This window comes from Parasteatoda tepidariorum, chromosome 7 (assembly GCF_982258835.1).
Source record: "Parasteatoda tepidariorum strain Cologne lab strain chromosome 7, Ptep-v5.0, whole genome shotgun sequence".
Taxonomy (NCBI): domain Eukaryota; kingdom Metazoa; phylum Arthropoda; class Arachnida; order Araneae; family Theridiidae; genus Parasteatoda; species Parasteatoda tepidariorum.
In genome coordinates, this window is record NC_141761.1 from 47074342 (window position 1) to 47097974 (window position 23633).

The 23633-nt window shown below is 31.7% G+C and overlaps 2 protein-coding genes across 3 annotated transcripts in view; both read right to left on the reverse strand.

Annotated features, from left to right (window-relative positions):
- The window catches only part of LOC107439806 (vesicular glutamate transporter 2.1), a 46902-nt gene extending 45645 nt beyond the window's left edge, over window positions 1-1257 (reverse strand). The window contains exon 1 of one of the 2 annotated variants that reach the window (XM_087167816.1): window positions 1120-1257. The gene's annotated coding sequence lies outside the window, so the exon portion shown is untranslated. Of the gene's footprint in view, window positions 1-31; window positions 170-1119 lie in introns of those variants that run through there. The other variant, XM_071183498.2, reaches the window with a different exon arrangement.
- A 14175-nt stretch (window positions 1258-15432) lies between these two features.
- Window positions 15433-23633, reverse strand: part of lectin-30A (C-type lectin 30A) — a 39996-nt gene continuing 31795 nt past the window's right edge. Inside the window, exon 12 of the mRNA XM_016052512.2 lies at window positions 15433-15652. Within this exon, the coding sequence (XP_015907998.1) occupies window positions 15471-15652 (182 nt within the window). The 3' untranslated portion in view covers window positions 15433-15470. The remainder of the gene's footprint in view (window positions 15653-23633) is intronic.

Genomic DNA, 23633 nt, shown 5'->3' on the forward strand with positions numbered 1-23633 from the left:
TTTTAATGATTATAAAAAAACTTACTCATACCTTAACAATATGCTGACAGAATTAATTGGTTGGTATTATTTTATTTTTAATGACTGTTCCTTATTGTCTGTTGCCTTAAATACACTTGCTTCACCTTTCTTAATAAAATTTTTTTCCTGTATTGCAGCAAAGATGCCGTAAACCGGGGCGAGTCTACCCATTTTTTCAGTTTGTCAACTTTCAAGTGGTTAAACTTTTGTAAATATTAAAGAAAAAAGGCTTTTAATAGGTGTTTCGGAATCGCGATTTATCCCTCTTTAAAGCTGTGAAATCGATTTTAGAAAATATTAGCAGTTACGCTGTTACTGTATATTTTTATAGAACTGCTGACAAATCTCTCGTAAGGGGCGAGTCTACCCATTCTACTAAAATGAATGTTAACATTGTAAATAATCAAATTTTACTATTAAATTGCTATTTTAGTTACTATATAGGATATTTATGAAGTAAAATTCATAACTTTATTATATATTCCATTTTTTTATTCATAAAATAACACAAATTGAGTATTTGATCGATTATCACATTTTGATCACAGTTTTGTTTTTATAATTATTAACATTATAAAATAACATTTTTTTCTGATTATTGTTGATAAAAATAAATTAAAATTAATATAAATTTACAATTAAATAATTAATAAATAATAATTAAAGATTATAAACAAAATCATGGCATTTTTTTGTAACATTTAAATCCATTTGCTTTGCGAATATAATTTCGAACCATCTGTAATAATAAATAATAATTTATTTAACTTGCATTAAATAAAAAAAGTTAATTTTGTAATATAAAAATTGAAAAAATAGGTAAAATAAACATATTTTATACTTACATTTATATTTAATCCATAAATTTTCTTATTAATGATAAATTTATCAGTGCAGAATTAAAATAATATACTCAAATTCATTTAAAATGACTTAATTTTAATATAAACAAAGTTCTAAATTATATTATTATGCTTTATACGAATACGAATGGGTGACTAAATACGAATAACTAAATACGAATGGGTAGACTCGCCCCGCGAATTCAAGTTTATCACTTAACCAAAGTGAAAATAGTAATAATAATAATATACTTACGGAGCACCAACTAAAAGTTTGCTGATTTTCAATACAAATCTCTCAAAAGACGTTTGAACAGGTCGGTTAAAAAGACACCAAATAAATAAAAACGGATCAAACTACTACAGCGCCATCTTCCTTAGAGTCTGAACTAAGTCCTCCGTCGATAAAATTTTTTTATTTGCAATTTAAAATAGTGAAAATTAAATAAAAATAAAATGGGTAGACTCGCCCCTGGATGGGTAGACTCGCTCCGGTTTACGGTGAGTCAAAATTTTGAACAAGCGCCCGTTGGGGAAACTTTTAAATGGAGCATCGAAATGGAGAGCACATTTATAGAACTCTTGAAGAAAAAAGAGAACATTTGGAATGCAACATCCCGCCACCACAGGAAACATCGTTTAAGAGCTCGTAAAAAATTAATCGAAACTGCTTTTACATTTCTTTTGGAATAAATTGTTCACTTTTATCAGTTCTTGTTTTTCCTAATTTTTAAATAATTTGTGTATATTCATGTTGAGCCTTTAACAAAATAATGCCGTTTAATAGCTTTCTTTTTTTTAAAATTCAGTTTCACATAAACTTTTAATTTTCTATAAATAGCACAATTTTCTATAATAGCACTAGAGTAGGGTAAACCAACCAGTGAAGGAACATTTCATATATATTGATTAAAAATAAGAATTTGAAAGTGTTTTTTTTTAGATTGATTGGTAACAATAGCTTACTGCCAAACAATAGGAAGTCATCTAGCAATATTTTGGATTACCTGGTCAAATAGACTTCTCTGGAAAATTTTTTGAATGTGTTATTATCTCTGCAACACCTTGTTTCGTTGAAAAAATTATAAGGTGATTGTTTGTATTTATATGTTTGAAGTGGAATTAATTGCACGTAGTAGTCTTATTTTTCTCACTGTGAAAAAGAGAATTCAAAATATAGTTATTGAAGTTACGTTTTATTTTTTTAAAGCACCATAGCATAATCAAGTACTGAGGTAAGGGGGTGTTTATTCACTGGATCACCAAACGATGAAAAACCAGTGAAGGAACAAGTGTTCCTTTACTGGGTTTTTCTCCCAGTTAATGAAAATAAAAGAAATTTTTTAATTTTCTTGTACTTTTAGTCATATTATACATCAAAATTTTGTTTAAAAGACAAAGAACAGCTTCTAACCAGTGAAGAAACAGGCATGTTTCTTCACTGGGACTACTTCCAGTGAATGAACAGTAATGTGTGAAATATGATTTTACATGACTCTAGGATAAGTAAGTCTGCTATATAGAGGACAACCGAAATTTTGTTAAAAATTGTATGAATAATTCCTGAAATAATTTCAGTTTAAAATGTTAATTTAATAGCTTAATTTATGAAAAAATTAATGGGGTGTGTAGTTACATCAAATGGTAGGCAACTTAATAAACTATGTTTACAAATCGAAAACTAATTAAATATAATCATAAAAATTTGAATAGAACATTTTTTCGCTGGCTTTTGCACCAAGAACTCCTAATAAGCTATCATTATAGGATACCAACATGATTATATAATTTATAAAAACTACTTTACAATGTTAGAATTTAGAAGCAAGCTCCTCAACAAAAAACCGAGTTAAACAGAAACGATACTCAATTTCTTCAGAATCTTGAGAGGAAAATCCCTCAAGATATGTTTTAATTTTAACGCATGTAAATTTTTAACACATGCGTTAAATATATAACACATCGTCTAATATCGAAAATATCCAAGAGCCTGTACTTTTTTCAATATGGAAGAAGTACGTATTAAAAGAAGATCACTTGGTTAAGTCAAACTTAGGAACTGAAGCTAGTATTGATAATGAATGCATCTTAGATATCGAATTTGAAATGAGTCCTCATGCTGATCCTCTCTTAGTTGAAAAAAGAAATGATTCTATAAGTAAAATCAGTACTTCTAAAGATCTTCTAGATATAAGTCAACAGGAAATGTATTTGCCTCAAACTTCAAGACACCTTTCCCCCGTCTATTTTCGAGAAAGGCATTCTAGAAATGTTGCTGAAAAATCAGAAGTTTGGAAGAACCTTTCACATTGGCCAAATATTGATGATAAAAAGAAAGGTCAAATAAGAAGAAAAACGAATAAATTACCCAACTTCAGAGAAATGGCAAAAATTTCAAGATCTAAAAAAAGTTAAAACAAGAGAACATGGAAAAGAAAAAGAAAGAAAAAATACTTAAAAAAGACAAAAAGCTTCAAGAAATAAGAGGAAAAAGAGTAAACAAAAAGGTGATAAAATAATAATGATAATAAACAGCATCGGATGACACAATGATTTAGATTTGACTGTCAAATTATAAGAAAGAATGATTTTTTTTATTTATTTTGTATTTAACATCACTTTAATTTCTAGTTCATGATTACAGAAAAAAGTTAGCATTTTACAAGTACTTGTATGCTATAATTTCACAAATAGTCTTGTTTTTATATATTTGTATGGCTAAAAAATTCATAAAGAGCATTAAAAAATAACCAAAATTAAGTGTTCCTTTACTGGGCAATTTTGTGTTCCTTCACTGGTAAGAGCTGTTCCTTCACTGGGTCTTCTTACTACTTGTTATTTGAACCTCCAAAACTTCAAAACAATATTATGTAAGTTCTCTACAATTTTTTTTGCATAGTTTGCAATTAGTAACAAATATGTTGACACTGTCATTTACGGTCAGTGTGCGGGTGGGTGACCACTTGGATCAGTCTGCGTAGGGACCGAGGGTGTGCGGTATTGGTCATCGTTAAACTGTGCTACCGTAAAGTGCTCGACTTCGCGTGCAGGTTGTTGGGCTACCGAAGCAGGGTGCCATCCCCTCTGCAGAGGATCAAAATTGTGATGGCATGTCTTCGGATCATCCTCAGGGATGTTTCCCAGACCGTCGCCAATAGCCCATTGTGCAACTCAAGTGCGACGTAAATGAACTACAACAACAACGACACTGTCATTTAACTGAAATTGCGAATTTTGAAATTAATATGATTTTTTAAAAGGCAAGCGAAGCTTAAGTGTTCCTTCACTGGTTAGTTTACCCTATTTCACTAAACATATAATAATACTTATCGAACTCTTAAAAAACTATTTTAATAATTTTTCAAAAACTAAAAGTCAACATTAAAAAAATAATTGTTATTGCATTAATTTGGTTTCAATTAATTGCATTAATTTGGTTGGTTTTTGGTTCAAAAATTACCAAAGTCCTAAATTTTGTTCTTACTGTTTATTTTTACTTTCATATTAAATTTTGTTTTCTCCGTTGTAAAATATACATAGTAAATATAAATTGCAAAAAGCTATATTATGTTATTAAATATATGAAAAACTTAAAGGTAATTTATTTGAATAATTTAAAATAAGCATATGACTAAAGGAAAAAAATAATCTAAAAATATTTTTATTAACTAAAGATAAAAATCCATTGCGACTTATGTGTTTAATTTATGATAATAAGTGAAATTAATACAGCATGCAACGAATATATTTATAACAAAATGGTGATTTTTTTAATGGTGATTACAATATTAAAACTAATTATATATTTTTAACTTTTACGTCTAAGATTGCACAAATGAAAACAAACAGTTCTCTCAATAAATTTTCATAACAGCCTAATCTCTGTCTTCGTAAGCGCCAAGCTTTACTCCTAAGTGTCCTTCTCTTATCTTTTTTTCTTTTCTTTATCAAACTGTAAATGATCAAACTTGAAATTGCTAAGGAAGGATCCATTGCCGTCGATTAAATTAAATTTAACTAACACACGAGCTGAGTCTTTCGTCTATGTATAAAGCGCTAAATCGCCTAAAAAGAAAGAAATCACTCGTTTATCAATGGTCAACTCTTTTCCACCGTTTGGCAACCATAGTTCAACTGTTTCAGGTGGTTGTTGATTGGGGTTGAGTTGATGGTTGAATTGAACGAATTTTCGCTATGTGTGATATGGCCTTAACCCATGATCCGTCTATCACTAAGGTATTTCACGTCAGCACTATTGTCTGTGCAAGCCGGATGCGGAATTTGTATTGACCTGTTGTAATGACTATATTCCATGCAAATAGTCACACCAGATTTTCATAATAATAAACTTAACTTTATTCAAAACTAAAAGAAACTAGTCATTATTTTTACTCAGAGCCTCCAGCTCTTGAACAAACAAGGGAGACCCTCTCCCGACCAAGATAAACATACATCTACCTTGATTCCTAGCATGCCCCAAAGGGGTGACACAATGCGCCAAGTGCGCCTGAACGATCGCCAAACAGTTGCCAAACATTACACAATCTCTGGGAGGGATTCGAATCCGGTACCCTTCATTGGAGGGCTCTATCCCCTGTCCCATTTATTTTTGTTTATTGATTTATTTTTATATTCGTCTTTGAACAGCAGTCTCAATTTTTGGGTTTACGACTGCTAATGTTCAACTCCGTAGCCTTGTAATTTTGAAACAATCCAGAAGACAAGGGAACTCCTGGATCGAGTATTGGAAGGATTTTACCTTCATGGAGGATTTTTTAATGGAACTAACCCGCATTTGCGTTACATGGAGAGGAAGACCACGAGAACCTCCAACGGTTAGCCTGACGACAAGGGGACTCTAACCCATGATCCGTCTACCACTGAGGATATTTCACGTCAGCACTGTGGTCGGTGCAAGCCAGATGCGGAATTCGTATCGACCAGCCATCGCCAGGATCGAACCCCGGTTCGCCTCAATGAAAGGCGAACGCTCTATCCCCTGAGCCATCGCGACTCATTACGTATAAATTGTAAATAAATGTAAATAGTATTTATTAAATGCGTATTCATCAAGCCATTCATTTCGCTTCACAGTTCACTATCTGACGTGATTTCGCCAAATCATTGCAATCATAGAATAAGCTATGCCTAACACAGGAGATACAGAGCACCACAATTCAAGTACTTCTATATATATTGAAGGCGTCTCAGTGAAACTTCATCCTTTTTTGGAATGAAACCTAAAAATTATGGTTTGCGCATATTATAGCTCAATTTAAGATTTGTAATGTTTCGGCCGAACTTACAAAATGTAACACTGTCGTTGCTGCCTTGGAACAGAAAATTTTGAATATGGTAAGTGATATAGTTTTGTCACCTCCCGAAGAAATTCAGGATACCCCATTAAAGGAGGCACTTATTGATTGTTTGAGTGATTCCGAAAGTGTTCAGCTAAAAAATATACTCTTCTATGAATTAGATCGTGGTGATAAGAGCTCTAGTCAATTGTTATGGGAAATGCGTAATTTGGCAATGGGGGAAGTGTTAATGTTTTAAAACTACTATGGTTGAAACAACTGCGGCAGTAAGTTCAAGTTCTTTTAGCCGTGAGCACTGAGGCTCTCGATAAACTTGCTGAAATGGGTGATACAACAATTTTTGGAATCGATCGAAATCTAGAGAAGGTATTTTTTGTCATTTCGGTAAAAAGTCAACCAGATGCATTAAAACCCTGTTCATTTGTTGCTAATTTCAGAAAATCAGAAAGCTAATTAGGGCATCGTTGGAAGCGCTAGAACGATGTTAGTCAGAATTTAAGCCTACTTTTTGTTTATGATTATTCTAGTAAGCGAAATGTTCTTGCCCTGATGTGCTGGTTTTACTCGTTTTTTCAAAACTGAGAAAAATTCATAAACAAAATTTTACTTGTATGCTGCTAATGCTTCGAAAGTGCGCACGTTTGGAACATACTGACTTTTCTGACGCAAGTTTAAGAAGAAACTTTTATTGAAACTTTACTGTTGCCGATGTTTCTAAAGCAATAATAGAGGCTGATTTTCTCAATGTACTTGGGTGTATAGTTGATATTAAGAAAAGAAAATTAATAACGCATACTACTTTGACCCACTAGTCGATGTTCCGATAACTAATTTGACTACTGTGTCATCTAAAACTACTGATCCTAGAATTTACCAACTGTTGAATGAATTCAAAGATATAACTATAAAGCATTCGACAGTTACAAAAATCAAACATGACGTCAATCATGATATTATAACAATTGGTCAACAGTGTTTTTCATAACAGTGTCTTTCAAAACCAGGGCGTTTTGTACCCGATAATTTAAAAATTGCACTGAAAGAATTTGAATACATAGTTGAAGAAGGAATTTTTCGCCCATCAAAAAAGTGCTTGGGCCAGTCCTTTGTATATGGTGCTATGGTCCTTTGTATATGGTGGAAGCAACATGCGGCGATAACCGAAATTTAAATGCAGTTACTATACCTGATCAGTATTTATTGCCACATTATCCAGATTTCAATAGCTTATTACACGGTTGTAAAGTCTACAGTGGACTTGGAGCTTAGAACCAGATAACGGTTGAACCTAATGAGGTTTAGAAAACAGCAATTTGTATCTCTTTTCGCTCTTTTGAATTCATAAGAAAGATTTTTGGGCTATACTTGCGCGGCATAGCTACGTAATGCCGTACAAACCTTTCGAAAATTCATCATGAATTAGATTTTTGCTTCGTCTACCTTGACGATGTACTTGTGGCTTCCAAAACCGAACATCTTTTACATCTGAGACAATTGTTTCACCAATTACAAAAAACTGGTTTGGTCACCCATTCAGCAAACCCATAGCAAACTTTATTGTTTGGGACATCATGTTTCAGGTCACCGACCTGTATTGGGTGCTAAACTAGAGGTTAAATGTTATTTTACAGCGCAAAATCTATAAGACTTAAAAAATCAAAATTACGAAGGTGTGGAGAAACATGTACAGTGTGCCAAAAAAAGCGGACTACCTTAAATAACTTTTAATATGATGATCTGATCTTCGCATTCTAGGACTTATTCTTAATGGATCGAAGGGGTTATCTCAAACATATTAATTAATTAGCGCAGAAGTTATTTAAAATTGCTAAATCAGTCACAAAATCGTATTTTCTCTGAATAAACAAACAATTGTTTCGACGGATTCAGATTTCAGACCCCCAAAGTACAGGGGGTAACCGCAATTCGGAAAATATGGTTTCAAAAAAGTCTGACACTTAAAATCCGATTTCTCAGGAACTATTCTACCAAATTTGCTCAAATTTTTTATTTTGATATGTAAAATTGCATTCTTTTGAATGATACAAAAAATTGTATACCTTATAGTTCGAAACTTTTTCGACCATTTTTAAACATAGTAATAAAAAATAATAAATACTCACTAAAAATATTTTTTGCATGGATAAACTAATTTTATAATTGTGAGAAAAAAATTTCAATTCGTTTAGAAACTTCTTGAGATATAGCGAAGCACGCAGAAAGTAAAATTAATATTAAGGAGTCCAAACTCGCCGGACCAAACTATTGGGACCATATTTCCCAAATTGCGGTTATTCCCTATATATCCGAATCCATGGAAAAAATTGTATGTCTATTCAGAGAAAATACGTTTTTGTGTCTGATTTTGTAACTTAAAATATCGTCAGCACTTTTGATTAATTAGCATGATGATTGTAGCAATGTAGCAATTGATTAATTGCATAAGTAGCATATTTGAGGTCCTCTTCTTGAGTCATTAAGAGTGAATCCTAGTACGTGAAAATCCGATTATTAGATCAAAAGTTGTTCAGGATGGTCCGGTTTCTTACACACTCTACAAAGAGCACAATGATAATTAGTTCTCGAATTATTAATTGCTAAACTTGTAGTAAAAAACACCATACCGGACGCTCTACAGCCCGCAGCAATGCATTTTCATAGTTGAAACTCGGTATGCTGAAAAAGTCAGGATCATATTTGTTACAGATTTTTTTTCAAAATTCCAATCAGTTTGAAAGTTATTGCAGATTAGTGCTTTTTTACGAATTTTTAATCACCTTTTTTTGTATTTTGTTGCATTTCTCTCAGCTGCATCTTCCTGCCAAAATCTTCATAAAGACTTAGAAACTTGAAATTACGAAGGTATGCAGAAATAAATAACGCGAAGTCAAAAAAAAAAATTAATATTTGACGATAAGTTCAAAAATTATCTAAACTATCAACTGTTAAACTCAAAGAAAACAAGTATCATGTTTGGTCGATCTGTAGACTGCTGAAATGAAACAGCGGAGTTAAAATTTGACGTGTTGAAAAATCCATTGTTTTTGTGAACTTAGCCCAAATTTTGTTTCAAAATTTTCATTAGTTCGAAACGCATTGCAAATTTAATTGCTTTTTCGTGATGTTTTTTAGTTTTTTTTCGCTTTCAAATTAGACTATATTTCCATCGTTGTAGAAAATTTATTGTTCTCTCCCCAAATCTTTATTTCTTGGTTTTATAAGCTCGCGCTCGAGTACATGCAAAGCAAAAATAGCAGGAAAAAGAGAGATAAGTTGCCAGATATATTTTTAAACATTTATAGTAAAATTTTTAAAAATAAAGTAGAATTGAATAAAGAGCGATAAGAATCGCTCCGTATTTTAATTTAGCTCGTCAACGAGTAAAATAACTTCTCAATATTTATTCCCATTAAATCACACAATATGTATTTTTTATGTTAAACTTTTTTTTTCAAGGCCAGATGTATTTTCATTTGAATCTTTGGATTAACAATATATATATATATATATATATATATATATATATATATATATATATATATATATATATATATATATATATATATATATATATATATATATATATATATATATATATATATATATATATATATATATATATATATGTGGTGCCGATTCTGTAGTGCCAGTTCCAATCTATAGTACCAGTTCCTGTGCTGTAAGCTGATCTAGCTAGAGATCTAACCAGATTATGTAAGCTGCAAGTTAGACCCCGTGCGAATTTCCCAAAGACACGGGAGCGCGTAATGGAACTAACAAAAAAGGAGACGCTGATGATTTCCAGAGAGGATTAGCAATGATGATTTTCTTTTAACTTCACGATGACGAACTCATTTATTTTGTGTTATTCCTGTGTTTGTTTATCGTCCATCTTTATGTAAATTTAGCGTTTAATATATGTTTTGTTAAAGTACAGTGCCTCTTATTTTCAAAGACGACCACTCATGCCGTCCCCACAAAATCAGAAGTGGTTTCAAGAACAAATTGATGGTGAAGAAATTAGATTGAGAAAAAATTGCTTGTAAAAAGAAAATTATTGGCGAAAAAAATTGGATGCCGAATGATTTCACTCTTGTGAGAGTTAGTAACGGAATGGCGTTGTGATGAAACTTTCGTTTTTTTTTTATCTCATCTCTGCAACTACAATTGGGGTACGTAGACTTTTATTCATTAATCAAAAATGATTCTTAACGATATTAAGCAAGTAAGCAAAGCATTGAAAAATTTTAAGAAAGACAAAATAAGACTTTTACATAAATTTATTTTCGATGTGGAAGGTGATCGTTCAAACAGAAAACGATTAAGAAATTTTACTGGTTTCAATTTTACTTTAGACAGCGAAGAATTTCAAAATAAATTAAAAAATATTGAAAAAGAATTCACTCTTAACCAACTTATAACTCTTTCCAATATTCTAAATATTTCGTATGAAGGCAATGAAACCGAAATTGCAATAAACATGTTGACGTTATTAATGGATTTGAATAAACTGGCAGAGCTCGCCAATAGCGCCAACGCGTCTAGTTCAGAGTCGGACGACGACATAAGCAATCCTCAAAGTGAAACTGAACCTTTGATTAAAGAGAAGGAACACAATTTTCCAGTGCAGAGAAATGATGAAAATAAAAGCAGTAATTCGTGTTTAAAAGATAAAAATAATTCCTGTAGAAATTTCGAATTTCAAAATGTTGCTATTAATTATTCTGATATCGAAAGTACTATTTCTAAGTATAATGCAGGATCGCATGAAAATATTGTTCATTGGATCGAACATTTCGAAAATATTTCAAAATTGTTTAATTTGTCAGATTTACAAAAATTTATTTTTGCCAAAAGATCTCTAGGTGGTATCGCCTCTTTATTTGTCAGAACTGTACCGGAAATAAATTCATGGCGAAAATTAAAAGAAGCTTTGATTGACGAATTTTCTTTTGAAATTAATTCTGCTAATTTGCATGATCTTTTAAGTAGACGAAAAATGAAGGATTGTGAATCGGCTCAAGAATATTATTTAAAGATGAAAGAGATCTGTAATTTCGGAAAAATAGACGATGCTGCTTTTATGCATTATGTAATTAAGGGGATTAACGATAAGCATGAAAACAAAATTGTTTTGTACGGCTGCAAAAATTTGTCCGAATTTAAAGAGAAACTTAAAGTTTATGAAATAATAAAAAGTGATTCCGCAAAGAGTAAAAATGCTTTCGATAAAATCAGAACAAAACATGACTTTGATAGTAAATATAATTATTATGATAGAACAAAAGCAAAATATGATGATAGGTATAATGTAAGAAAAGATGTTACAAGTAGGAATAAAAATAAATATGAAAATAATAATGAAAAGATAAGGTATAATACTGATGTTGAAACTTTTAATAATAAATTGTGTTACAATTGTGGTTCAAGAAATCATATTTCAAAATATTGCATACATAAAGATAAGGGTTTAAAGTGTTTTAAATGTGAAGCGTTTGGACACAAAGCTTCGCAATGTCCAAAATCAAATGCAAAAACGGAAGTTGCTACTTTAAATGTTAGCGTAGAGCCAAAGTTGTTTAAAATGGTAACCATTGATAACTTAAATGTGAAGTCTTTGATTGATACAGGAAGTCAAGCCACTTTAATCAAAAGATCAATTTTTAATAATTTAAACTCCAAAGAACTATTTCCATTTAATTGTACTCTAAACGGATTTGGTAAATCAAAAGTGACTCCGTTAGGTTATTTTAAAGAAAGTATTAAAATTGACGATTTCAAATATTTGGCTGAAATATGTGTTGTAGAAAATGATATGATGCCGTATGACGCTATTATAGGCCTTAATGTCTTAATGCACGGTGAAACAATAATCAATGAAAAGGGTATCACAATTAAAAATAAATATCCGTGTTTTGATGAAGTAAACTATTTGTCTATTTTACCAATCGATCTTACTATATCTGATGAAGTTGAAATTAACATAGATCCTTGTGTTCCTAATGTTTTAAAAAATAAGTTACAACAATTAGTTTTCGATTATGCGCCAGATAAACTTAAGACAACTAATGTGGAAATGAACATTTTGGTTAAAAATCAGGAACCGATATTTCACCAGCCACGTAGATTGCCGTTTTCTGAAAAGAAGACTGTTGAAGCTCAAGTCGTTGAATGGTTAAAACAAGGAATAGTGGAGCCTAGTTCTTCCGAATATTGTAGTCCCGTTGTAATAGTTAAAAAAAAAGACGGATCTCCTCGTATTTGCATAGATTATAGAAAATTAAATAAGATAATTGTCAAAGATAGATTTCCTCTCCCATTAATTGAAGACATTTTAGATAGACTACAAGACTCGAAAATTTTCAGTACAATTGATCTTAAGAACGGATTCCTACATGTCGATGTAAATAAAGATAGTAGAAAATACACTTCATTTGTGACACATGAAGGACAATATCAATTTCTTAAAGTTCCTTTTGAACTATGCAACTCTCCCGCTGTATTTCAAAGATACATAAACACCATTTTCCGAACTTTGATTAATGAGGGTATAGTTTTACCATATTTAGACGACATTATAATTCTGTCTTCCTCCCTTGAAGAAGGTATTGAACGACTTAATCGGGTTTTAAATATTGCTAGTGAATATGGACTTAATATTAATTTTAAGAAGTCCCATTTCTTAAAGAAGCGCATGGAATTTTTAGGTCATGTGATAGAGGATGGAAAAATATTCCCATCTACCTTGAAAACCAAAGCAGTTCTTAACTTTCCGGAGCCAACAAATTTGAAAAAAATTCATTGATTTTCTTTTAACTTCACGATGACGAACTCATTTATTTTGTGTTATTCCTGTGTTTGTTTATCGTCCATCTTTATGTAAATTTAGCGTTTAATATATGTTTTGTTAAAGTACAGTGCCTCTTATTTTCAAAGACGACCACACACACACACACACACACACATATATATATATATATATATATATTGCTGTATATATATAAGCAGCAATATATATATATATATATATATATATATATATATATATATATATATATATATATATATATATGTGGTGCCAGCTCCTGTACACCAAGCCGATCTCAGTCCTCAGTGGTGCCAGTTCCTATCTGTGATGCCAGTTCCTGTGCTGTAACCCGATATCAGTTCTCAGATCCGTCAGTTAGAAGTCGCCTTAAGCTAGAAGTCCCACAAGTCAATGCAAGCAAAAAGCTCATCCCTGTGCACGACGAGGAAGCAGTGGGGATTTCCCAGAGGAAGAGCGGAATGGAGAACGAACCGAGATAGACGTGAGGATATGCACTCCAAAGAGGAGTTATACAAAACTTTTAAAGACGTTCCATACTTATTATTATTTTTTGTTATTTAATCGTTAATTGTTAATCGTCCGTCCAATGTAAATTTAATCTTCAATATATATGTTTTTGTTTAAGAACGTGTCTTTTATTTAAGACGACCACTCATGCCGTCCCCACATATATATATATATATATATATTGCTGTATATATATAAGCAGCAATATATATATATATATATATATATATATATATATATATATATATATATATATATATATATATATATATATATATATATATATATATATATATATATATATATATATATATATTGCTGTTGTTGACGTATGCCTGTTTAGGCAGAGGGGGTGCGATTGTTCTTCCAGTGGAGCCATCTATGGCCAAGAATTTGACTTCTGCTACACCATACGTCACACCCGATTATAGGGCGGACCCATTCATTCATCCACAGATCGTAGTTTTGACCTGAATCAGAGAACGATCGATCTCCACTCAAGAACTCCCAGAGGTATTGATTTGTTATAGGAACATGGAGGACTTTTGCGACTCTACAGATTTACTACACGGGGAGTCTTCGGCCGGCGGGGTTGGGACCCACGAACTCTCGGACATGGGCCCAGCACCCTACCGACCAGACTATCCCAGCTGAAATATGTATGTTATATGTATTATATATATGTGTACGGTTAAGGGAAAAAACAATGATGAAGATGACAATTAACTAGGATGATGATGAGCGGAGCCTCCTAATTATAATAAAAATGGCTAAAAATGCGCAAAAGAAATTTCAGACAAAACTTGGGATTATCTTCACATTTACGCATTAAACTTCTGATTTCAGTACAGTATCTTTTATATATAACAAGATAAGAAGTGTGATTGACTGACTAGGGATTCAATGCACTTTTACGATAAAAAAAATTTTTTTTTTGACACGAAATTTTACACGAAGATAAATTATGAATAGATAAGTTGGGTCGTACTTTGAAACCCGATTTTTGGTAAATTTGAATAAGAAAGTTTTTTTTATGATTTTTTTCTTTTCTTTATTTTTCTTTATTTATTTTTTTGCTACATACCACGATTTACTAATCGAGGCCAATCGAGTTCAAACTATGCTTCCTAGAATTTATATATTTCTTGTGTTGTAAAGTATATCATTTTCCGCATCGTGGAACAGCAAAGCGGGGAGCTCGTACTGATTGATCGAATCTGTGTCGCCGCATCATAAGCTTCATTTTGCTAGTTTTCTTTTTCCATGCTCGGTATTTATTAAAAATATTTTTCGCTTAACTCTATTAATCTTTTTTTAAAAAAACAAATCAAAGACTTAAATTTTTTTTTTCATTTTTAAATTCATTCAATTTTTTAACTAGTTATATATTTACTTATTTGGTTTAGAAGGAACAAACAAATTTCTTTTTCGAATTCTAAATAATTTTGAATCTTCCCTAATTCCTCCATTTGATATTCAAACACATATTTTTTTATTCGAGATACGAAATTTTTTAAATAAAAATTTACTGCCGGCCAGGTGGCCGAGTGGTTAGCTCGCCTGACTGTCAAGCCAATGGCCGCGGGTTCAAATCCGGCTCTGGGCATGGATGTTTCTCTCTCTTGTGTTGTCCTCTGTTGTGTGTGATGTGTGAATGTGGCCCACCCTATGAGCGGGTTTGTGGCAGTGTGGCGTGGGCAATGTTACTCGCCTCCGTGACTTTGGTTCACAGGTGCCCACTGGGTAACGCGAAATGAGTAACACCTCTGGCATCTTCTAAGGCGAAACGAATAAAGTTCAGTGCCTGCCATTCGAAAAAAAGAAATAAATAAATAAAATTTACTGCAATATGTAAACAATGCAACCCTAATTTTAATTAGGGTAAAAAAATGTGTATTAAGAAGACTTAGCGCAATAATTATCCATAACGTTTTATTCAAATTAATAACTACATCATTTCTGTACTTTCGGAGCTTGACAAACAGTAAGCCCTCCAGAGTTGCAGGGTACCGTTCTCCATTTTCCAGTTGATTGAGAAATGGCAACACATCCTCTATCCTCCGGATAATCACTTGGTTCTTTTTCATCCCAATTTAGAAACTCAAGAGTACTTCCGTCAACCCACATAAAAGATTCTAGAATAAAATATTTATACAAAGTGTTCTGTAATTGTCACTCTTAACATACTATGAACATTTTAAAAATCAGTGAATGAAAAAATTTATGCTTCAACTAATCAACAAGTGCTTAGAGAATCGGATTCCGGACCAGAGGCTCCGCTACTTAAGACCCACCGAGTACTCCGACAGACATTCGTCTGGAGGGGTGGCGGTGACTATGGTTACGAGGTATGATTATTTCAAGTAGGGGTGCGGGTTCCTCTTTAAGACTGGTTTTGGCGCGAGAAAATGAGATCTGTTTCTTCGGTCTATTGTGTTAGCTCTAGAGTGAAGAGAAATAAGTATTCGTATCTGAAACATCGTTTAGATCGTTCGATTTTTCTCTTTTTTAAAAAAGTCGGAATTTTAATAGCGGTAGCATCAAAAATTTGATATCATAATTTTTACATTTTTTACTGTTTTTTAAAAAGTATATATTATACAAAACAATAGCCCAAAACGATTTTTTTTATTTAATTTATTTTACAAGATATTTACAATTAAATTTCAAAGCTTTTTTTAATTAAAAAATAAATATCTAAGAATAGAATGAATGGATTTAAAAAAAAAATGTATCTCATTTTACGCGGAAATAATTGAAGTTCTTTATAAAATAATTATAATAAAACAAATGTTTAAAAAATTTAATTTTTATTGCAAAATTAAGTTGTAAAATGAAAAACAAAAATGTTGTTAATGTCGTTCAAAGTTCAAACAAAACCCATTTTAAAGTAAATTTTATTCTGAACAAAATGGCTTTTCAAAAAAAAAAAATGGATCGCAATTCTATAAAAAGTTATAGCTTATTACGCGAAACACTGCACCGCTGCGCGCTCTGCCACTCCACTTTGCTGATCGCTCAATTGCACTGTATCAGTTGATTTGGAGGGAATTTAAAAACCTGAACTAAAGTTTCACAAAATAACAAACATTATATAAAATAATAAATTTATAATTTTAGGTGAATAATATTATGAATAATTAGTTATTTATAATTTATTTACATAATTTTTTGAGTTGAAACTTGGAACTAGAAGAATATATTTTATTTATAACTATTTTGTCAAGAACTTCCTCGTAAAATGAGATACAATTATTTAAAATCCATTTATTATATCCTTAGATATTTATTTTTTAATTAAAAAGAACTTCAAAATTTAATTGTTAACATCTTGTAAAATTAATTAGATAAAAAAAAATCGTTTTGGGCTATTGTTTTGTATAATATATACTTTTCACAAAACAACAAAAAATGTAAAAATTATGATATCAAATTTTGGGTGAACCGCTATTAAAATTTTGACTCAATGACAATTTAAAATTATTATTTCTATGTAATGATTGATAAATAGGATATGTATGGAAATTGTATAAAATTGTTTAAAGCAAGCTCAATGTTTTATTAATAAATAACTCATCTATAACTTTATCATACGTAGTAAATTGGTTATTAAGAAAAAAAATGAAAATATAATTTTGATAATAAAAAACTGTTAGACTTTTTTTTTAATAAATAGTGAGAAAAACTATACAGGTTACATTAAAATACAGGTAAGAAAACGTAATTTAAGCAACAAAAAAAACTTAGATAATTTCAGATGGTTTGATGGGTGCAGATAAAATTCATCGTTGATAGTTTTAGATTTCATCCTATATGCGGTAACTTGCTTTCAGTTTAAAAAATAAATAAATAATAAGAACAAAGATATTTAATATTTTTTCGGCACAGATAACGTGAACTATTTCTATTTTCAGCAAAAGTTTTATCTCCTTTTAAAATCAGAGTTAATAAGTTTAAGCACTTCACTTTTTCCAGAAAACTCAAATAATAAAAGAAATTAACTGTTTTAAAAAATGTGCAAGTTTAGAAATTAAACCATCTGACAATCAATGAACATTCATAATAAATATCGTAAAATTAAAAAAACCTGTACTACCCTTAATATCAGAATTTGTTCACTTTTTTTCCTTTGTATTTAAAAAATAACAACTGATTGAGTAGAGAGAATCATTTCAAGTAAGAAAGAAATATTCATGCGAATCGTAAAAAAGTTATTGAATCAGATTAAATTAGTCTCCTACTGGTGGCTGAGTCAGCCAATCTGGTATACTTCCCATACAAGCTATCATCGAAGCTACCCTCCCTAAAATGCCCTCTTCTTGTTTCTATAGCACCAGACTGTCGCAGACTTTGTGGCGGTCAGAGTACCTATCGTAGACAAACAGTAGAAATCCTGTGGTTGGTCACTGAGCCAAACAAGGATATGGAGAAAAATTTCCTTCCCTTTCTCTATTGAGGAAGTTTACTCATAAATGAGATCACCTCTGCCAATACCTCCTAGAAGGGAAGAAAGCGGAAGGACGCAAAACGATGACTCATACAGTTAGGCCCAGATTTGATGATCACTTCTGACGATGACGGGTTTTTTTTTCCTTCTGTTTCGCGGCACTTTTTCGTTACTCTTCCACTAATTTTTTACTGTCTACAAATTATTAAAATTTTTTTTTTGTCTAGATTAAATGTTTTTAAATTGTGTAAAAATGCTTAATATATATATTTTTTTTTTCAGAAATGATTAACAATAAATCAATTCTAACAAAAGTAACTGCTGTGTGAATGAAAAAAATATATTTTTAAGCATTAAAAACCAGTTTTATTTTATAAATTGGAAAATTTTATCTAACTTTTTGTTATAAAATGTATAGATTAAAAACAAAGAAATATATTTTTAAAGGGATTTTACACATTTATTATTATTATAGTTTTGACATAAAACTGAGAAAGGGGTCTAATTTTTATAATATGATACTTACATTTTTAGTAGATGATTATTTTGGATTTTAATGATTATGTTTTGCATGTTATTAGAACTAGAGCATACGTAATAAAATGGAAATTGTTTATAAACAATGACATAAAATGAGCTTAGGAAACTTTAGAAAATCAAATGCAGTCTTCAAGGTTTAGATAGAAAAAAAAAACATATCAAAAGCATGATTATAATTTGTATTTTTTTCCTATGGAAGTGTGATTGTTAGAAGTGATAAACTAAAATTAAAGTAAGCAACCTTAGATAACAAATATTTTATTAAATAGCAAATTCAAAAAATGATAAATAAAATGTAAACACAAATTTTACTGAAACTTTCAGCAACATTTAAAAAAGAATAATTTTTACCCATCACACTTGTCCGCGCATGCGCGTACTGTTACGAGCGCTTTTGCAGGGCAGATGATGTTGTCATGTTTAAGAGAACGGCAGCTTTCTCTTTGCGGGAATTTTCCCCAATATCTACCTTTACCTTTTCTATGTCATGTTTGTGTCTAAATAAACTAATGAAAAGACATATGGTCCGTCATTTATTTACAGTTTAATGTACGAATAACTTACATCATCTCTCGATATCTCTAATATCTTAAACATAAGTGGTCCGTCGATTACGAGACGTACCAACAAAGCCTATGGAGAAATTAAATCGTTCGAAGGGAGCTATCAAATGCTCGATAACGAAATTTGAAATCGGATATATCAGTAAGTTAATCGGATATATCAGTAAGTTGATCGGATATATCAGTAAGTGAACTAGAAGTGAAATTGAAAAAAGTTGAAACGCTTCAAAATCGCCTTTACCATATCCGTGAACAATACTATGATTTACCGAACTTTAATGAGATTCCAGACGTCGAAAATGACTTGGAAGATACTGAATCAAGACTGGAAAATTTGGAGGTAAAATTCAGACTATTTATTGATTCAATTAAGAATGTAAACTGCTCTAATGTTTTTGCATCAGAATGCTCGGAAACAAAAACTGAATTAAAAGTAAAGGTTAAGTTACCCGAAATACCACTTCCTGTTTTTACTGGAAAGTATGAAGAGTGGTCTAATTTCAAAACTCAATTTGAACATGTAATTTCAAACAATGAACAGTTAAATGATGCCCAAAAACTGTATTATTTGCGCGCTTCTTTAAGTGCCGAAGCTAAACAACTAGAAAGTGCTGATGATTCATTTGAATCCTTATTTACAGCACTAACAGAGAGATTCGAAAATCATAGAATGCTAGTTGACACTCATTTAACTGCTATAATTAATTATGAGAAAATTCAACATGAATCTTCAAAGGAATTAAGAAAATTCTTAGACTGCGTAAACAAAAACTTACGAGCTTTAAAGGTCTTAAAATATGAGCAAAATAATCTTTCGGAAGCATTCCTAATAAATATTATCCTTCAAAAATTGGATAGGGAAACACGAAAATTATTCGAATACACAACTAAGAAAGCAGAATATCCGAAATTCACAGAATAAATGTCATTTCTAGAAAGCAGAAGTTCAACTCTAGAAAGTGTAAATCAATGTTTGTGTGTCAAACCTTCTAACAAACACTCCCCTTATTTAAATAAATCTAAAACTTTTATGCTGAATTCAAATGATAAATCAAAACAAAAAACATGTGTTTTGTGTAAAAATGCGCATCCTTTAAATAAATGTTCAAAGTTTCTTTCAATGAATGTTTCAGAAAGATATGAATACGTAAAACAAAATAAACTTTGTTTTAACTGTTTTAAAAATCATCATGCGAAATTATGCTCTTCCAAATATAACTGTTTTTATTGCCCGTTACGTCATAACACACTTTTACATCGAAATGAGGAGATCAAACCGCGATGTGAAACTGAAACTAATAGTTGCGCCTCTCCACCGTTTGATTCATCGGTTGTTTTGACTGGCAAAGACCTTCAAGTGTCGCCGGACAGTTCAGAAACTAAACATTTCCAAACTCTGAGTAATGTAATGAAAGAGAAAAAATCTGTATTATTAAGTACGTGTTATATTTTCATTAAGGATTCTTACGGGATGCGCTACAAATTGCGCGCTGTTTTAGATAGCGGGAGTAATGTAAATATTTTGATGAATGAATGTGCTGATAAATTGGGTTTGATAAGACAAACGATTAACGTACCTGTAATGGGATTAAATGGAGCTACTCATAATATAAAAAATAAATCGAATACTGTTATTTCTAATGCAGATGAAACTTTTAAAGAAAGTTTAGAATTCTTGATTGTTCCTAAAATTACTGGGTTTATTCCATCAACTCAATTAGAAGTATCAAATATTGAATTGCCTCCTTTTATAGATTTTGCTGACCCTACATTTTTTAAACCAGGTAAAATTCTTGCTTTAATTGGGGCAGAACTGTTCTATAAGATTTTAAAACAAGCTTCACATAAGGTTAATGATAAACTTATTTCGCAAGATTCTGTTTTTGGATGGATACCAACAGGTGTTCTTGATGAAGTAATGCCGTCTAATGTTCATGCTCAGTGTCATTTGATTCGGGATTTTGAAGAATTAAACAATAATATAAAACAATTTTGGGAGTTAGAAGCTATTGGCATTAAACACGAAGATCCAAAACTTTCAGAAGAAGATAAGGCACAAGCAATTTTCGACGAAACTGTCAGGTTTATTGACAATCGTTACGAGGTTCAATTACCTTGGAAAAGGGATAATAAAGAACTAAAGGATAATTTTAATATTGCAAAACAACGTTTAGAGGGGTTACAAAGAAAGTTTTTTCGAAATCCTGAATTGTATATTCAATATTCTGAAATTATTAAGGATTATTTAAATCAGGGTATTATAGAGCCAGTGAAAGGAAACGAACCTATTTCAAATAAGCCCATTTATTTTCTACCTCACCATGCAGTTTGCAAGGAGGATAAACTCATAACAAAAGTTCGTATAGTGTTTGACGCAAGCTCACATGATAGTAACGAGTTATCACTCAATGACTATTTATGGCCTGGCCCAAATGTAAACCCCCTTCTGTTTGACATTTTAGTCCAGTTTAGACTAAATGAAATAGCCTTTACATCTGATATTGAGAAGGCTTTTTTACAAATATCCCTTGCTGAAAAGGATTGCGATGCAGTTCGCTTTCTGTGGTTTAATGAAGATTACAAATCACTTAGGAATTTAAAAACATTTAAGTTTAAGCGCGTTCTTTTCGGAGTGAACGCTTCACCATTTCTGTTATCAGCCACCATCAAACACCACATTGAGAAGTTTAGAGATGAATATCCCAAAACTGTTCAACTACTTGACCATTACATTTATGTTGATGATTTCATCTCAGGCGAAGATACCTTGCAGGAAGCTCTTGTAGTTTCTCTGAATGCTAAGAAAATTATGTCTGAAGCAAGAATGACTCTCCGAAAATGGGTTACGAATGATATAACTCTAAAGAAATGCTGGAAGGAAGAAGGTTTCGATATTCAAGAGGAATATGCAACCATTAGCTTGGGGAGTAATTTGACGAAGGTGTTAGGAATGGCGTGGAAAACAGAAGAGGATTGCCTTACCTTGGAAGTAAAGGGTCTCCTGGAATTTATTTCCTCTCCTCAAAACTCGAAGCGTAGCCTCTTACAAGCAGTCGGTAAAATTTTTGACCCGTTAGGAATGTTAACACCATTTACCATTCGTGTCAAATGTTTATTTCAAGAGCTGTGGATGAAGAAGGTACCGTGGGATGGCCAGTTACCACCTGATGTTCACAAACAATGGCTAAAATGGTGTAAAGAACTACCGATTTTAGCAGAATTGAAAATTCCAAGGAAGATTCTAGGCTGCACAAATCAAGAAATATTCGTAGAAATACACGCCTTCTCCGACGCCAGCAAGTCAGCATATGGCGCTGCAGTTTATTTACGAGTAAGAAGAGAACAGGAAGTTGAAGTCAACCTCATAGCTTCCAAGAGCCGAGTAGCTCCGATAAAGGAGATAACTTTACCGAGATTAGAGCTTCTTGGAGCTTTACTAAGTGCAAGGCTTACTAATAAGATAAAAAACATACTGGATAAGAAAACTCCATCTGCAGTTTACTTCTGGACTGATTCGAAAATTGTTGTTTATTGGATTAGAGGCTCCACCAAGAGATGGAAGCAGTTCGTGGCAAATCGTGTTTCAGAAATTAAGAGGCTCACAGATTCATCTTCTTGGCATCATTGTTCAAGTAAGAACAATCCCGCTGATTTCTTGTCTAGAGGTGCTAGTGTCCAGTCCATTATGGAGAATTCCATGTGGTTCAAGGGACCTGATTTCTTAACAAACACTGACTTAATAATCACTGAAGACAATGTTGATGTTCCTGAACCAGATTATCTTTGTGAAATGAAAAAGGACTATGCGCAACACAAAGAAACACCTAGTGACTCAAAAATACTCTATCCATTACTAACTCTTCCAGCTTATTGAATACATTATTTCAAATTAGTAATAAGTTCATTAAAATTGTGCGTGTTCTTAGTTATCTTTTCAGGTTCTCCAATAACTGCAAACACCCTGGGAATAAAGTAATAGGACCTTTAACCTCGGATGATCTTCTTAATCAAGGAAACTCAAGGGGTTGAATTTAAAGATGACATCAAATGTCTCCTTAAAAATGCTACTGTTCCTACATCCAGTAAGATTAAAGGTTTATCCCCTTTTCTTCAAATGCTTCAAAAGCCTTTATGTTTGAAGGTTGGCAAATGAAAGGATCGGCAGGTAGAAGACACTGAAATCTTTTCAAAATATCACGATGCGATACAAATCTTAAGTTTAATTGTGTTATAAAATTTTCTATAAATGGAATAAAAACACTAACTCTGAAATATGTTTCCGGTGTCGATGAGGGAAAATTATCGCGATTTTTCTGTCTTCCTGTTATTCTAGGGATTTGCATGGAAGTGGAAGATCCAATGCTTGTTAGCATAAGAGAAGAAGAGCTGAATATTTCAGAGAATGTTTCAGTGGCATTTTCACGCATTAATTTTAGATCTTTAATGACATCTTCTGCAAGACTCACTGCCTCTATCAAATCTATGCTTGTTTTTTGTAGGTATCTACAGAGATGGATTGTTATGGTGAAAACTTTGTAAATGCACAAAAGAGATATTACGAACTGG